Source organism: Heterodontus francisci, chromosome 1 (assembly GCF_036365525.1).
Source record: "Heterodontus francisci isolate sHetFra1 chromosome 1, sHetFra1.hap1, whole genome shotgun sequence".
NCBI classification, from domain to species: Eukaryota; Metazoa; Chordata; class Chondrichthyes; order Heterodontiformes; family Heterodontidae; genus Heterodontus; species Heterodontus francisci.
Genome location: NC_090371.1, coordinates 80,118,567 through 80,136,995, shown reverse-complemented (window position 1 = coordinate 80,136,995; position 18,429 = coordinate 80,118,567). Strand labels below are relative to the sequence as shown.

General features: G+C 44.1%; 1 protein-coding gene across 6 annotated transcripts in view; it reads right to left on the bottom strand.

Moving 5' to 3' along the window:
• npr3 (natriuretic peptide receptor 3) overlaps window positions 1-18,429 on the bottom strand; it is a 125,679-nt gene that overhangs the window by 61,880 nt on the left and 45,370 nt on the right. For all 6 annotated transcript variants that reach the window (XM_068032516.1, XM_068032524.1, XM_068032533.1 and 3 more), the window contains exon 3: window positions 13,947-14,119. In XM_068032516.1, the coding sequence (XP_067888617.1) occupies window positions 13,947-14,119 (173 nt within the window). The remainder of the gene's footprint in view (window positions 1-13,946; window positions 14,120-18,429) is intronic.

Here is an 18,429-nt window from a genome sequence, read left to right as displayed (position 1 = left end):
CCCCTCAACTTTCTATAGTCCTCTTGGCTTTCTGTAGTGTTGAGTTTTCTGTGTTAGGCGTAAGCTTTCCTTTTCTTCCTTATCTTACCCTATAGGCTCCTTGACATCCATGGGCTCTAGATTTGGCTGTCTCACCCTATTTCTTTGTGGGAACGTGTTTATTCTGAACCCCTTGAATCTCCCCTTTGAATGCCTTCCACTGCTCTGACACCGATTTACCTTCAAGTAGCTGTTTCCAGTCCACTTTTGCTAAATCACTCCTCAGTTTAGTAAAATTGGCCTTTCCCCAGTTGAGAACTTTAACTCCTGTTCTATCCTTGCCCTTTTCCATAATTATGTTAAAACTAACTGAATTATGATCACTATCACCAAAATGCTCTCCCACTGCCACTCCTTCCACCTGCCCATTTTCATTTCCTAAAACTAAGTCTAAAACGGTGCCCTCTCTTGTTAGACTTGCTACATACTGGGCAAAAAAGTTCTCATGAATGCACCTCAAGAATTCTGTTCCCTCAATTTATTTCACACTAAAACTATCACAGTTAATATTAGGGTAGTTAAAATCCCCTGCTATTACTGCCCTATTGTTCTTGCACTTCTCAGAGATTTGTGTACGTATCGCCCTCTGACTGGCGGTCTATAGTACACTCCCAGCAGTGTGATTGTCCTTGTTTTGTTCCTTAGCTCAATCCATACGGCCTGATTTAATGAACCTTCCAACACATCATCCCTCCTCACAGCTGTAGTAGTTTCCTTGACCAAAATTGCCACTCCCCCTCCTTTCATATCTCCCTCTCTATCACGTCTGAAAACCCTGTAACCAGGAACATTGAGCTGCCATTCCTGTCCCTCCTTAAACCAAGTTTCTGTAATAGCTATATCATACTGCCACATGTCTATCTGTGCCCTCAGCTCATCAGCTTTATTTTCTTTACTCCTTGCATTGAAATAGATACCCTTGAGCACTGCCAAACTCTTTTTTTTATTTTCTAACCTTTGTTTCCTCTGTCTGCCAGACTCATTCATTAATTTTCTGCCTTCCATTTTCATTTCTGATTTTGTCCCAACTGAGTCTACCCTTAGGTCCTGATCCCCCTGCCAAACTAGTTGAAACCTTCCCCAACAGCACTAGCAAAACATCCTGCAAGGAACTCAATCCCGGTACTGTTCAGGTGGAACCTGTCTGGCCTTTACAGGCCCCATCTCCCTCAGAGCCGGTCCCAATGTCCCAAGAATCTTAAACCCTTCCTCCTGCACCATCTTTCCAGCCACACATTCATCTGTCTTACCCTTATATTCCTGTACTCACCTGCACGTGGCACTGGAATAATCCCGAGATTACTACTTTTGAGGTTCTGCTTGCTAATTTCTTACCCAGCTCCCTAATTTCTGACTGCAGGGCCACATCCCTCTTTCTACTTATGTCGTTGGTTCCAATGTGGACTACAACTGCTGGCTGTTCACCCTCCCCCTTCAGGATGCTCTGCAGCTGTTCAGTGACATTCTTGACCCTGGCACCAGGGAGGCAATGCAACATCCTGGATTCACATCTGCGGCCACAGGAACGCCTGTCTGTTCCCTTGACTACTGAATCACCTATCACGATGGCTCTTCCGGTCTTCCCTGTACCCCACTGTGCAGCTGAGCCAGCCATGGTGCCATGGACTTGGCTCTGGCTGCACTCCCCAGATGAAGCATCACTCTTATCAGCATTCAGAACTGGGAGAGTGAGAGGCAATCACGGGTCTCCTGCACTACCTTCCTGATTCTTTTTGATTGCCTGGCCGTCACCCATTCCCTCTCTCCCTGCATAATCTTAAGCTGTGGGGTGACCACATCTATAAACCTGCTATCCATGTAGCTGCCATCCTCGTGAATGCACCGCCGTGTTGCATGCTGCCGCTCAAATTCCAAAACCCGGAGCTCAAGTTGCTTCAATTAACAACACTTCCTGCACAAATGGTTCTCCAGGATACGGGAACCATCCTGGAGCTCCCACATAGCACAGGAGGTGCACTCTCGAGGTTGAAGCAACCCTGCCATACCTTTATTTATTAGTTGACACTTTGCTACTGCTAAAAAAAGTTACCAATACTAAAACACCTTTGAACTATTAATAAAACCTTAATAGTTCCTTCTCTCAATATATAAGCTTCTTCCCCATGATTTACTGACTCCATCTGAATAATCCAGTCCAATAATTTTTAAAACAAAGCATTGCTCCGTAAAAATGACCATTGGTACCTTGACATTTCAATAGGAAGCTAACATTTTCAGTCCAGATACAAACATGAAAGAAATTGAACTATGTTCTTGACATTAATTCTGCATTATTGTTTTTAAGGGGACTGCGGCATAGTGGTAATGTTACTGGACTCGTAACCCAAAGACCTGGACTAATACTCTGGAGAAATGAATTCAAATCCCACCTTGGTAGCTGGGGGAATAAAAAGCTAGGCTCAGTAATGATAATCATGAAACCACCAGATTGTCATAAAAACCCACTTGGTTCATTAATGTCCCAGCAAGCCACTCAGTTGTATCAAACGGCGTCAGGAAAAAGTCAAATAAGAATAAAACTGGATGGATCGCCCGTCATTGACCTAAGCACTGGAAACGACAATGGCACACCCTGCCCTGTCAACCCTGCAAAGTCCTCCATACTAACATCTGAGGACTTGTACCAAAATAGGGAGAGCTGTCCCACAGACTAGTTAAGGAATAGCCTGAAATTGTCATACTCACCGAATCATACCTGACAGCCAATGTGCCAGACACCACCATCACCATCCATGGGTATGTTCCGTCCCACTGGCAGGAGAAATCTACAAAGGTGGCGGCGGAACAGTGATATACAGATTGGAGGGAGTGGCCCTGGGAGTCCTCAACATTGATTCCAAACTCCATGATGTCTCATGGCATCAGGTCAAACATGGGCGAGGAAACCTTCTATTACCCCCTACAACCCTCTCTCAGCTGACGAATCAGTACTCCTCCATGTTGAACATTACTTGGAAGAAGCATTGAGGGTAGCAAGAGCACAAAATGTACTCTGGGTGGGGACTTTAATATCCGTCACCAAGAATGACTCACTAGCACCTCTGCTGGCCAAGTCCTAAAGGACATATCTGCCAGACTGGGCCTGCGGCAGGTGCTGAGAGAACCAACTAGAGGGAAAAACCTCACCAATCTACTTGTTGCAGATGCATCGGTCCATTACAGTATTGGTAGGAGTGACCACCACACAGTCCTTGTGGAAACAAACACCTGTCATCACACTGTGTACATCCCTCATTGTGCTGTGTGGTACTACCACTGTGCTAAATGGGATGGACTCAGAACAGATATAGCAGTTCAAAACTAGGCATCCATGAAGCACTATGGACCATCAGCAGCAGCAGAACTGCATTCAACTGCAATCTAACCTCTGACCCAGCATATCCCTCACTCTACCATTACCATCAAGCCAGAAGACCAACCCTGGTTCAATGAGCAATGTAGGAGAGCATGCCAGGAGAAGCATCAGGCATACCTAAAAATGAGGTATCAGCCTGATGAAGCTACAGTGCCAAACAGCGGAAGCAGCATGCGATGGAAAGGGCTAAGTGATCCCACAATCAATGGATCAGATCTAAGCTCTGCAGTCCTGCCACATCCAGTTGTGAATGGTGATGGGCAATTAGACAACTAACCAAAGGAGGAGGCTCCACAAATATCCCCATCCTCAATAATGGGGGAGTCCAGCACGTCATTGCAAAGACAAGATTGAAGTATTTGCAACCATCTTCAGCCAAATGTGCCAAGTGATCCATCTCGGCCTCCTCCGGAGGTCCCAAACATCACAGATGTCGGTCTTCAGCCAATTTGATTCACTCCACGTGATATGAAGAAATGACAGAGCACATTGGATACAGCAAAGACTATGGGCCCTGACAACATCCCAGCTGTAATACTGAAGACTTGTGCTCCAGAACTAGCTGCGCCTCTAGCCAAGCTGTTCCAGTACATCTACAACACTGGCACCTACTCGACAATGTGGATAATTGCCCGAGTATGGCCTGTTCACAAAAAGCAGGACAAATCCAATCCAGTCAATTACAGGCCCATCAGTCTACTCTCAATCAACAGCAAAGTGATGGAAGGTGTCATTACTCAGCAATAATGTGCCCTCTGATGCTTAGTTTGGGTTATGATCAAGTGGGCTGCTTTGTTCTGGATGATGTTGAGGTTCTTGCCTGTTGGAGCTTCTTGAGTGTTGTTGGATCTGGACTCATCCAAGCAAATGGACGCATTCCATTACATTCCTGACTTGCGCCTTGTAGATGGTGGACAGGTGGGGAGTCAGGAGGTGAGTTACTTGTGGCAGATTTCCCAGCTTCTGATTGCACAGTGTTCAGTACCATTTGCAACTCCGCAGGTACAGAATCAGTCCTGTGCCTGCATGCAGCAAGACATGGCCAACATTCAGGCTTGGGCTGATAAGAGGAAAGTGTCATTCAAGTGCCAGGCAATGAACAACTCCAACAAGAGAGAATCTAACCATCTTCCCTTGACATTCAACAGTATTAACATTGCTGAATCCTCCACCATCAACATCCTGGGTGTTACCATTGATCAGAAACTTAACCGGACCAGCCATATAAATACTGTGGCTACAAGAACAGTCAAAAGCTTTCCGAAAATCTGAATATACCACATCCACCGATTCCCCCTTATTTATTCTGCTAGTTACATTATCAAAAAAACTCCAACAGGTTTGTTAAACATGATTTCCCTTTCATAAATCCATGTAGACTCTGCCCAATCTGACCATTGTTTTCTAAGTGTCCTGTTATCACATCGTTTCTTATCGATTCTAACATTTTCCCTCTGACTGATGTTAGACTAACAGGTCTGTGGTTCCCTGTTTTCTCTTTCCCTCCTTTCTTAAATAGTTGGGTTACAATTGCCACCTTCCAATCTACAGGAACCATTCCAGAGCCTATAGAATTTTGAAAAATGACCACCAATGCATCCACTATCTCTACAGCCACCTCTTTCAATATTCTGGAATGTAGATCATCAGGTCCAGGGGATTTATCTACTTTAAGTCCCATTAACTCCTCTAGTTTTTTTTTACTAATATTAATATTTTGCAGTTCCTCGTTTACACTAGTCCTTTGATTTTCCATTATTTCTGGGAGTTTTTTAGTAGTTTCCTCCATGAAGACAGACACAAAGTATTTGTTTAGTTTCTCTACCATTTCCTTATTCCCCATTATAAATAATCCTGACTCTGCCTGTAATGGACCTGCATTTGTTTTTGTTAATCTTTCCCTTTTTTATATACCTATCGAAGCTTTTACAGTCCTTTTTATGTTTCTCACTAGTTTACATATTCTATGCACCCTTTCTTAATCTTTTTCTTGGTCTTCCTTTGCATTTTTTTGGCAACTTTATATGCCTCTTCCTCTGATCGAACACAATCCTGGATTTCTTTCGTTAGCCACAGTTGGAACACTTTCCTGCTGGGTTTTTATGCATTAAAGGAATGTATTTTTGTTGTAAACTATGTATTAGTTCTTTAAATGTTAGCCATTGCCTATCTACCATCATTCCATTTAACGTAGTTTCCCAAACCAATTTGCCTGTCATACCTTCATAGTTTCCTTTGCTTAGATTTAAGACCCTAGTTTCTGATTGAACTACATCACTTTCAAACTTAATGCAAAATTGTATCATATTATGGTCACTCTTTACTAAAGACTCCTTTACAACAAGATTATTAATTAGCCTTTTTTCATTGCACAATACTAGATCTAAAATAGCCCATTGCCTAGTTGATTCCTCAATGCAGTGCTCTAGAAAACTATCTCGTATATATTCCAAGAATTCAACCTCCACAACATTAGTACTAAGGTTTACCCAGTCTATATGTATATTGAAATCCCCCATGATTACTGTATACTCTTGTTACATGCACCATTAATTTCCTAATTTATGCAGTGATTTACATTACAACTGCTGTTTGGTGGCCTATAAACAACTCCAACCAATGTGTTCTGCCCCTTGCTGTTTCTTAGTTCCACCCAAACTGATTCTAAATCTTGATCTTTAGATCGAAGGTCATCTCTCACTACAGTGCTATTGCCCTCTTTAATTAACAGAGCTATTCAACCACCTTTTCCCAGCTTCCTGTCCTTCCTAAATGTCATGTACCCTTGCATATTCAGGTCCCAGCTTTGATTTCCTTGTAGCCACGTCTCTAATGGCTATCAGGTCATACATATGAATTTCTATTTAAGCTGAAAATTCAGCTGCTTAATTGCAAATGCTGCGGGCATTCAGATAATTCAGTCTTTTTACAGTAGTTTTTGAGTACACAATAAATGCCATTTGAAACCAGAAACCTCCTTTTCTTTTTCTTGTTTTAAATGGATCATTTTCATGGTTTGTTACAACACTGGGAAATTTACGATTTAAATATGTGCAATTCACGATTCTTAAAATGCTGTGACAGTGAAATTTGTTAAATTTGACTGTGAATTTGGTAGGGTCCTACTTATAAGCCAATACCATAATGGCAGGAGGTCTGAGCAGCTTTAGCGTTTCTAACTCCCACGGTACATCTGCACAGATCTGGGGGTTGCTAAGTTTTGGCTCTATTAATCTGCACCTAGTCTCTCTGGATTTACAAAAGCTAAGTGAGTTCCTACAGGAAGCGACTCACATTTTCTAGTAGACAAACAGAAACTTTACCTTTATGCATTTTCAGTAGCTTGATATGGAGACTCTTGATTGTAAGCTGTCACATATAGAATCATAGAATAATATAGCACAGAAGGACACCATTTGAACCACTGTATCTGTGTTGGCTCTTTGAAAGAGCTATCCAATTGGTCGTACTCTCCTACTCTTGCCACATAGCCCTACAAATTTCTCTGTTTCTAGTATATATCCAATTCCCTTTGAAAGCTGCTACTGAATCTACTTCCACTACCTTTTCAGACAATGCATTCCAGATCATGAAACAACTCCCGGCGAGAAAAAAAAATCTAATTTCCCCCCTGCACTTTTTGACAATTATATCAGATGTCAAAATTAACTTGTATGCCAAATATCTCAAAAACCCATAGAACTGTGAAAGACTGCAGCATATACGTGTTCTGTTCTTTTTCTGAATGCTGCACCCAAGATAATAGCCTCTACTATGCACACTAGGGGCTGCATTTTGTTCCCAGCCCGACGTCAGGTTTTGTGGCGGGGGAGTGAGAGGGCAGAGAATCAGAGCGGCAGTGGTCACCACAGAGCCCGCTCCGGGATTGCCAGGCCTGCTCTTCCCATCAGCAGTGAGGCTCCATGGTGTCACCTCCTCCGCTCTGCGATGGAACCCTACTTTACATATTTAAAATACCTCTCTGCATAAATTTAAATGTAATTCCCCATGATCTTACCTTTAATTCCCAATCTTAAGCAGGTTGTGCAGCACTCACACGCCTTCACTTCCCCGTCCAGGAGAAGCTGGCGCCACCGAGGGGGAGAAAGGGCCACCTCTACATGATCTGTATAGGGAAGTGGGGGAAGGGGTCAACTCTGCATGATTTGTATGGGGAAGGGGTCAACTCTGCATTATGTTGAACCGTTTTCAGGGCTGGCAGCCTTTTAAAAATGGCGCCAGTACCTGCTTCTGCACTAGGTGACGCCGAGAATGGCATCGCCAATGCCGCCCCCGCCACGTGATTGGGAGGGTGTGAGGGGTGGCCTCCGTCATGGTGTAAGTGGCTGCAGCAGGGCGGCTGCCATCTTCTGCACTGGCGGGGCGACAACAAAATCCAGCCCTAGATTTCTGCACGGTGAAAATGCGCGCAGACAAATATCTATCCCAAACCCTAACATTACTGATATAATTGTAATTGAGAATGAAATTCATTCCCCATAGCCCTGTATCTTCAAATATTTATGCAATTTTCCCTTAAAAGAAATAATAGTCTCTGACTCCACTATTCCCTGTGGCAAAAGATTCCATGCTTGAATAACCCTCTGTCTGTAGAAATCTCTTCTAATTTTGCTCATATGAACATATGGAACAGGGAACTGCAGACTCGTACTGCTTGATTTGACTGTCCATCAATATAAATGGAGAAATCAGTCACTAGAAGCCCACTATTTCCCAACTGGATTTCGCTGCATATTTGGAGTGGAATCAGCCAACAGATTTAAAGCGTTTGCAATACATTGCTTTTTATCAGAATGAGAGGTGATCTCATTGAAACCTACAAAATACTTAAAGAGATAGACAGGGTAGATGCAGCTAAAATGTTTCCCCTGGTTGGGGAGTCTAGAACCAGGGGACACAATTTCAAAATAAGGGGGAAGCCACTTAGGACAGAGATGAGGAGAAATTTCTTTACTCAGAGGGTTGTGAATCTTTTGAATTCTCTACTCCAGAGGGCTGTGGAAGCTCATTGATTGAGTATGTTTAAAGCAGAGATTGACAGATCTCGAAATACAAATGACATAAGGGGATATGAGGATAGTTTGGAAAAAAGGCATTGAAGTTGATGATCAGCCATGATCATACCGAATGGCGGGGCAAGCTCGATGGGCTGAATGGCCGACTCCTGCTCCTATGTTCCTATGTATATTTTCAACTGGGTAGTCTGAGGGCTTCTCTGAATCAACAGAACTAATTCAATACATTGTACAGAAGGTGACAGAGTGTCAGTTGCTATAAAGCATTATGCTAGGGACAATTAAGCAACACAGAGAAATAATTTTGGTAATCTGAATTTGTATGATTCCACGTCACTAAATGAATTCCTGTCATTAACCTGCGGTAGTGCTTTTGTGTTGGTCGTGTGCTATAGCATTTAGATTGTACTCTCGAATGGTGCTGCGTGCAAATTTGGAGATTGCTGCCTGTTAAAGCAGGATCTCAGAGAATCACTGTCTTTTTGCAATAAAAGCAAAATACTGCGGATGCTGGAAATCTGAAACAAAAACAAGAAATGCTGGAATCACTCAGCAGGTCTGGCAGCATCTGTGGAAAGAGAAGCAGAGTTAACGTTTCGGGTTAGTGACCCTTCTTCGAAACCCTTTTGTTGATAGTTCCGAAGAACTATCTTTATGCATATGGAGTCAGAAAGTTCACAGCACTTGAGCTAGTGGAGGAGGATGAGCAGGACCAGAGATGTCAGATGAAACCAGATGCATATTGCCTGCGTTTGCAGCTGTGCCATCCATCACAGGCTCAAAAACAGCTACCTGACAATGGAGCTCTGTCGCTGGAGGCTGAGGTTTAGCAGGAAGATATTTACAGAATAACCAAGTCGCTCAAGAAAAACCTGCAGATAGCTTTGAATATAGGGATGGCACTGCTGATGACCGTCAAAGTGACCATCGCCCTCAATTTTAATATGCCGAGCACCTACCAAGCTACCACAGAGAACGCCAGTCTCATTGCTGCCCACAGATGTATTAAGGAGGTCAGCGACGCATCATTCACCAGGGCCAACAACATCATCACTTTCACCATTAACAATGGCATTAGAAAGCAACAGAATTCTCTGGCTTGCCCAATGTCCAGACAGTTCTCAACTGTACCCATGTGGCCATCTCTAAGTGTATATATGTAAATATCATCCTTACTTGAAGGGGAATAAAGATTGAAAGGATGACTTCCTGAAAATCAAAGTCACTCCATGTAGCAACAGCTCATGACATCTATGCAAACGACAGCTGCAACAAATGTTGGGCTGGATTTTATCAAGCCCACAATGTCGGGCTGCGTGGTGGGGGGGGGGGTGCTGGAATATGGGTCCGGCAGCAGCACGCCATGGAGGCTGATGCCGGGAGGGCCCGGCCCGATCCTGCACTGGGCAATGGGAACAGCATTTCAATATTTAAATCAATAGCATGAATAAATTTAAACAAATTTACCTGAAATCTTCTGGGCCTGCCGTGATCTTTGGTGCAGCAGCCAGCAGTCCCGTGCCTTCAATTCCCCGTCTGGGGAAAGCCATCGTGACTCTGGTGGGGAGGGGGGAGGAGTTAAGATTTTCAGTGTGGGGGGGAGCGGGGAACGTGTTCAAATAAGCGTAATGGGTCTAGGGGATGGTTGGAAAGGGTGAAATTTAAACATTGTGCAGTCTGTTGGGGGGGAGACGTTCAGATTTAAAAGGTAAGTGTCTTGTTGCGGGGGGGGAAGGACAAATAATTAATGTCATTGGTATTGGGGGGTGGAACTGGGGCATTTTAAATTTATTGGATAATTTCTGGGAGGATACTGCTTTAAAAATTCAAATTGATCAGCAGGGCTGGCTGCCCTTAAAAAACAGTGCCAGCGCCGACACACAGGCAGCTGACGCCAGTGTTGGGGATGGACAGCCCGCCCCCTCCACGTGGTTGGGGGAGAGTGGGGGGGCAGGCCGCTCCAGCAATTTAAATGACCTGCCGCGCGGAATATTGCGGCAGCTCTTTGGAGTGTGGCACGCCATTTTTTTGGATTCGCCGCAAAGAATCGGCGGCAGGCTCTTAAAATAAAGCCCGTTATGTTACAACTGGAGTTATCAAACCTATCACTGGCACCTTGAAGCATTACTTCAAATGTTTTGACTGATTGACAACAGTCTTAAAGTCTCACCTCCCCCACCCCTCCACTCTCCCCCGATAGGATTTCCAGAATTGTCATCTGCTGCATTCTCCATAACCTCACCCCAAAAAGAGGCTTCAGCATGCAGTACGAAGACCAGGATGACAGTGTAAGAAGCTGAAAATGCCAAAAAGCAGCAAGAAGAGGTACCAGCAATGCAACAAGGAAGATTGTTGTGCCATGCATTTATTGCAGATGGTTTCCAAAGAACACAACTGCTTTTTCATTTCTTAAACTATAATGTATACGTAGTTGGGCCAAAAACACCTTGTCTTACATTTTCAATCTTATTTTCTCAACAAGATCTATTTTTTTTATGCTGGGCTTTGGCTATAACCAGGGCAGTGCTGGCTGACAGATGTAACATTATATACTTCTGAGGTGTACCTATTGGCTCCTTAAATTGGGTGCCTTCCCTCCTAAATTCTCACAGAAGGGTTTGAACCTCCTAGCTTTTCTCACTTAGTAGTAGCTAAATCAGAAGCTGATCTTGGGATGAAAATTACATGCCAAGAATACATATCACAACATTGCGCAAACCCAGCACATGGTTTTCTACCAATTAAAATGAATGTACAGAACATCATAGGTTGGTGGTGCTCAAGTTATAAGTAGGCATGTTCATTGTATGGTCAGAGTGCAGGAGGGGAATTTTTACACCTTTGTTTTCTCAGTGTTATTTCAAGTGCTAAACTGTCTTCTATTTGCAATTCACTGTTCTTTTAGAGAATTTGGTGAACCTTCTTCAATGCTAGGACAGAAAACCAGCATTTTAGTCCACAGGCTTGAAACAACAGATCTCCTGCTTCATAAGAGGAAGGCGAATCTTAGGTGTGACTGAACTTCTGGCCTCATGGTCATTTCAGTATTTTTGACAGACTCCAATCTGCTGATAGCGAGGGTGGAGATTTGCTGCAGCAGGTTTTAGTGGCCTGTCACAATTTAGCAATGTCGGCTGCCTCAGAACTGCCAGTAAAATTGCTTAGCATTTTTCGAAATGGAGAACTCCACTTCTCTTCATCAAATTGTGTCATAGGATTTTATACATCCACCTGAACAGACAAGGTCTCAGTTTAATGCCTCATCTAAGAGATGGCTATTCTGACAATGTAGTTCTTCTTAAATACTGCACTGGAGTATCAACCTGGCTTAGGTGTTCGAGCCCTGGACTGAGGATTGAAACCACAATCTTCTGATTCAGAGGTGCCACTGAACAAAACTGACACTTTAGGTGGCTGCATTCCAGCTCTACTGCTGTGCATATTAAAGCACTAAGTCTTAGCTCTTGACAATCTGGGGCTGAGTTTCCACTTTGGACATAATCGGGGAATAGTGCCCAAAATGTACTAGTTAGGCTACGCTTCAGGTTTCTGCTGAAATTCGTTTGCATAATCACAGACATAGGCTGGGATTTTGTTGAGCTCGCGAAGTACGGTACGGGTCAGAAACTGATTTACAGTTTAGTGGGGGGGAGGGTACGGGATTTAACAATGCAGGTCTGGCAGCCCTTTAAAAATGGTACCGGTGCCTGCGCAGAGGCTGCTGGCGCCATTCATGGCATCACAGAGCCCACCCCCGCCAATCATGTGGCGGGGGGGAGGGGCTGGATCTCTCTGCATATTTAAATGAGCCTCCACGCGCTAGATCACGGCGGTGTGGCGGTGTGTGGCCCTTGTGTGCGGGCCGCTATTCTTTTCACTCACCGCTGCTCCCGGTGGCAGGGAAATCAAATTCAGCCCATAAAATCTGCCATGAGCCACTACAATCAGGCAACATAATAGAAATGAATTGTTACTTTTTTTGTCCCTTTCCATTAAAAAGTATTCCTTAATGTATTTAAGAGTGGTAACATGGTGCAATTTTGTTAATATGGCTAAAAATGGGTTTGTCAACAACAATAATTATTTCTCATAAGGGTGTCCAGTCCTCCACCTGTAAGAATTATGATTTAACATCACTGAAAATGACTTTAAAATTATACTGAACTATTTAATAGTTTCATTGGTGCACACTGGTTAGTGCCTGGTAAATTAAATGCTTTTTCAAATGAGAAAACTTTTAAATCATGCCACTCGTAACTGTGCTTCTAAGAAAATTAACCCAACTTGAACAGCCTTCCCAAAGCAATGCATTTGGCAGAATTTCGCAATTTCAACCTGGGGGTGTGGCCAGTTTAATGGATTGACTTGGGCAAATTGAATCTTGATCCAGTGTAAAAGATCATAGATAGCAGTTGTGTAAGTGGTTTTGTTCATAACTCACTCACGTTTAAAACTGAGCTAGCCAGCCCAGATTGCACTGATACAGCTAGTGGAAAGTCAAGCCACCTGTATTTCAGCTGCTTGAGAATGTGTCCCCACATGGAGAGATTGTGTACTCTATGTTGGGCAAGCTGAAACCCTACCTGAGTGGATTTCTAGGTAGCTTGGTTTAGACACAATTAAACATAATGAAGGGTTTCCTAACATGCCGAACACCCAGTATACAGAAAAAAAAAATGTCAATCTTTTGCTCTAGTAGATGAACAATGTCGTAAAATGAATCCCCTTATTTCTGTGCAGTGATGTTAAGAATCTTCGCCAGTAACTTCCACGCAGATTTTTCCAATCTCCCACTGTAACATCAACAGGAAATCTGCAGAAATCCCAGAGAAATGGCATCAATGGTATTTACATTGATTGCCTTAGATTTCTGTCACCCATCTGCTGAAGCTATGGTGGGACATTGAGAAACTCCTGTGAAAATTTGACGTGTGACAATGTGGCCAGAAATTGGGTCAATATCTTCAATTATAGGGAGTAATTTTCTGACTTTACATTCCTGGTAGGGAGCCATGCTTGCCCGGAAATCATATTGAAAATGTGGCATTTCAGGCAGGTAAGGCTTCTGATCAGGAACAAGAAGTTGGAAAATTAGAATCATAGAATCATGGAGTACCATTTGGCTTTTCGAATCTGGATTACTTTGATAAAAATATTTCCAACCATACACAATTAACAATACCAATCAATATTGCTTCCTGAGCTACCATATACCATATACCTATTTGACATTTAATTTTACTGAGTTGACTATTTCTGGACTAAGTTGTCAAGGCCAGAGTGACAAAGTAACTTACAAACACAAGTTGCCTAATGTAGAAATGTGATGACTTTTCTACTTCGCTGTCGTATTCTTTCATTGGGGAATATGTTAGTCTACCTTCAGCCCATCCTTCACTTGCTCTTTACCTCCCAGATTTAAGTCTGTAGAATATTTGATCTGAATTTACAAACGTTAAGTGGTTCTTTTTAAATTATATGCCCGACTTACGTACATTGTCATCTTCAGAGGTCAAATCATACTGATGACGTGATCTATTTCTCATATCAGCAGCAAACTTGTAAAACTCTGTCTTTGCTGTCCTCAGTAGAGTCACGGTTTGAAGTGATTGGTATGCTTCTTTGGCTTCAAGATCAAATTTATCTCCTTGTCTCCATGAGCCATTTCCTAAGAATAAAATAGAAGATTTTATTTTGGGTAATACCTTACAATAATGCAACCGTGGATCATCAAGTTCAAATATGATCATCTGCTCTTTCTTCTTTCTTACTTATACACAACTCCTTAGGAAGCTCCTCATAAGGGAATGCTCTAACTGCTCCTGAGAAACTGTTGGGGAAAGGGTCCGTAAACATGCTGATGAGCTAGCCCTGTCAGAAGCAAGTTATTTGTAGTCAAAAATTCCTCCCCCCGCAAAAAAGAATGCTTTTGAAAGTATTTCTCAGAGGTGGAAATTTTTTAAATGTTCTAGACTCTTCAGACATAAAGCTCCTAACTTCCATCTTGATCATATGTTCCTTGCAGCTGCTAGGCCTCACATAACTCAGTCTAACTTACCCACAGAGCATTAGCAGTGCAGATCCGGGAAACTCACGTGCTGTGCCATTGGCTCTTTGACATATGCAAATGAGATCAACAGGGACTCAGCAGGCAGATCATGGGCTTGTTTTCAGAGGAGTCAATGGAGAACTCCTACTCCTCCTAACTCCACAGGATGGATTTTTGTTTCCAAATTAAATGTAACCACTTACCTGAACTTGGCAATCACAGGGGCTGTTAAAGAATCTTGAGCAAGGCAGACCTCGACGACTGCCCCCACATCTTTGATGAATTTCTCAAAGGATTCCTTCAACAGGTGTTAGGCCCCTGAGTATCATGTTTTAGGTGTCTGCCTGGGACACCTATAATAAGGGCCCTACGAACTTAGCAGCAGGACCAATACCTGCACAGATTACTCTATTGCTTTTTTCTAACTCATTCGGGGGATGTGGGTGTCGCTGGCCAGGCCAGCATTTATTGCCTATCCCTAATTGCCCTTGAGAAGGTGGTGGTGAGCTGCATTCTTGAACCACTGCAGTCCATGTGGGGTAGGTATACCCACAGTGCTGTTAGGAAGGGAGTTCCAGGATTTTGACCCAACGACACTGAAGGAACAGCGATATAGTTCCAAGTCAGGATGGCGTGTAGATTGGAGGGGAACTTACAGGTGAACATGTTCTCATGCATTTGCTGCCCTTGTTCTTCTAGGTGGTAGAGGTCATGGTCTTGGAAGGTGCTGTCGAACGAGCCTTAGTGAGTTACTGTAGTGCATCTTGGATATGGAACACACTGCTGCCACAGTGCATCAGTGCAGGAGGGAGTGAATGTTGAAGGTGGTGGATGAGGTGTCAATCAAGCGGGCTGCTTTGTCCTGGATGGCGTCAAGCTTCTTGAGTGTTGTTGGTGCACCAACCAGGCAAGTGGAGAGTATTCCATCACACTCCTGACTGTGCTTTGTTGATAATGAACAGGCACTGGGGAGACAGAGGTGAGTTACTCACCACAGAATCCCAGTCTCTGACCTGCTGTTGCAGCCACAACATTTATGTGGCTGGTCCAGTTCAGTTTCTGGTCAATAGTGACCCCCAGGATGTTAACAGTGGGGGATTCAGCAATGATAATGCCATTCAATGGAAAGGGGAAATCGTTAGATTCTCTCTTGTTTGAGATGATCCTTGCCTGGCACTTGCGTGGCGAGAATGTTACTTGCCACTTATTCCCAAGCCTGGATATTATCCAGGTCTTGCTGCATCTGGACACGGGCTGCTTCAGTATCTGAGGAGTCGCAAATGGTGCTGAACATTGTGCAATCAGCAGTGAACATTTCCACTTCTGACTAAAGATGGAGGAATGTCATTGATTAAGCAGCTGAAGATGGTTGGGCCTAGGACACTACCCTGAGGAACTCCTGCAGCGATGTCCTGGGACTGAGATGATTGACCTCCAACTACCACAACCATCTTCCTTTGCACTAGGTATGACTCCAACCAACGGAGAGTTTTCTCCCTGATTCCTATTGATTCCAGTTTTACTAAAGCTCCTTGATGCCATACTCGGTCAAATACTGCCTTGATGTCAAGGGCAGTCACTCTCACCTCACCTCTAGAGTTCATCTCTTTTGTCCATGTTTGAACCAAGGCTGTAATGAGGTCAGGAGCTGAGTGGCCCTGGCTGATCTCAAACTGAGTGTCAGTGAGCAGGTTATTGATGAGCAAGTGCTGCTTGATAGCACTGTTGACGACCCCTTCCATCACTTTGCTGATAATCAAGAGTAGGCTGATAGGGCGGGAATTGGCTCGGCTGGATTCCTGCTTTTTGTGTACAGGACATACTTGGGCAATTTTACACATTGCCAGGTAGATGCCAGTGTTGTAGCTGTACTGGAACAGCTTGTCTAGGGGCGCAGCTAGTTCTGCAGCACGTCGTCAGTTCTATTACCAGAATGTTGTCAGGGCCCATAGTCTTTGCAGTATCCAGTGCCTTCAGCCATTTCTTGATATCATGTAGAGTGAATCGGATTAGCTGAAGACGGCATCTGTGATGCTGGGGATCTCAGGAAGAGGCCCAGATGGATCATCCACTTGGCACATCTGGTTGAAGATGGATGCAAATGCTTCAGACTTGTCTTTTGCACTGATGTGCTGGGCTCCCCCATCATTGGGGATGGGGATATTTGTGGAGCCTCCTCCTCCTGTTAGTTGTTTAATTGTCCACCACTACTCACGACTGGATGTGGTAGTACTGCAGAGCTTAGATCTGCTCCATTGGTTGTGGGATCACTTAGCCCTGCCTATTGCATACTGCTTCGGCTGTTTGGCATGCAAGTAGTCCTGTGTTGTAGCTTCACCAGGCTGACACCTCATTTTTAGGAATGCCTGGTGCTGCTCCTGGCATGCCCTCCTGCACTCTTCATTGAAGCAGGGTTGGTCTCCTGGCTTGATGGTAATGATAGAGTGGAGAATATGCCAAGCCACAAGGTTACAGATTGTGGTTGAATACAATTCTGCTACTGCTGATGGCCCACAGCGCCTCATGGATGCCCAGTTTTGAGTTGCTGGATTTGTTCAAAATCTACCCCATTTATTACAGTGGTAATAACAACACAATGGTGGATACCCTCAATGTGAAGATGGGACTTCGTCACCACAAGGACTGTGCAGTGGTCACTCCTACCAATACTGTCATGGACAGATGCACCTACGACAAGTAGATTGCTGAGGATGAGGCCAAGTAGGTTTTTCCCTCTTGTTGGTTCCCCCACCACCTGCCGCAGACCCAGTCTAGCAGCTGTGTCCTGTAGGACTCAGCCAGCTTGGTCAGTATTGAAGTCCCCCACCCAGAGTACATTTTGTGCCCTTGCTACCCTCAGTGCTTCTTCTAACTGGTGTTCAACATGGAGAAGCACTGATTTATCAGCCAAGGGGTAGCAGCAGGTGGTAATTAGCAGGAGGTTTCCTTTCCTATCTTTGACCTGATGCCATGAGATTTCATGGGGTCTGAAGACAATGTTGAGGGCTCCCAGGGCAACTCCCAACTGTATATCACTGTGCCACCACCTCTGGTGGGTCTGTCCTGCCTGGAGGACAGGACATAACCAGGTGTGGTGATGGTAGTGTTTGGACATTGTAAGGTATGATTCCATTACTATGACCATGTCAGGCTGTTGCTTGACTCGTCTGTGGGACAGCTCTCCAAATTTTGGCAAAAGTCCCCAAATGTTAATAAGGATGACTTTGCAGGTCGACAGGGCTGGATTTGCCGTTGACATTTCTGGTGCCTGGGTCGATGCCGAGTGGTCCGTTCGGCTTCATTCCTCTTCTGAGACTTTGTGGTGGTTTGATATAATGAGTGGCTTGCGAGGCTATTTCAGAGGACAGTTAAGAGTCAACCACATTGCTCTGGGTCTGGTGTCATATGTAGGCCAGATCAGGTAAGGACAGCAGATTTTCTTCCCTAAAGGACATTAGTGAACCAGATGGGTTTTTGCATCAATCGACAATGGTTTCATGGTCACCATTAGACGAGCTTCCGTTAAAAATTCCAGATTTATTAATTGAATTCAAATTTCATCATCTGCCGTGGTGCGATTCAAACCCATGTCCCCAGAGCATTAGCCTGGGTCTCTGGGTAACTGGTCTTGTGACATTACCACTACACCACCGCCTCCCCTTAGGCTGCATTTATGCCTAAGATATGAGCACAATACATACCAATATTTACCTTGTTGGAAAGCACCATGACAATTTCTTGGGTATCTGGCATTGCCACCCAGGGTAAGATGATCAATATCGCATACTAGCTGGAGAGTAATTGAATTAAAGCCTTTATGAGGGGGTTGTCATAATGAACTTTGAGTACCTTTGGGGAGGTGGTGGCGTAGTAGTGATGGCACTGGACTAGTAATCCAGAGGCCCAGGTTAGTGCTCTGGGGACATGGG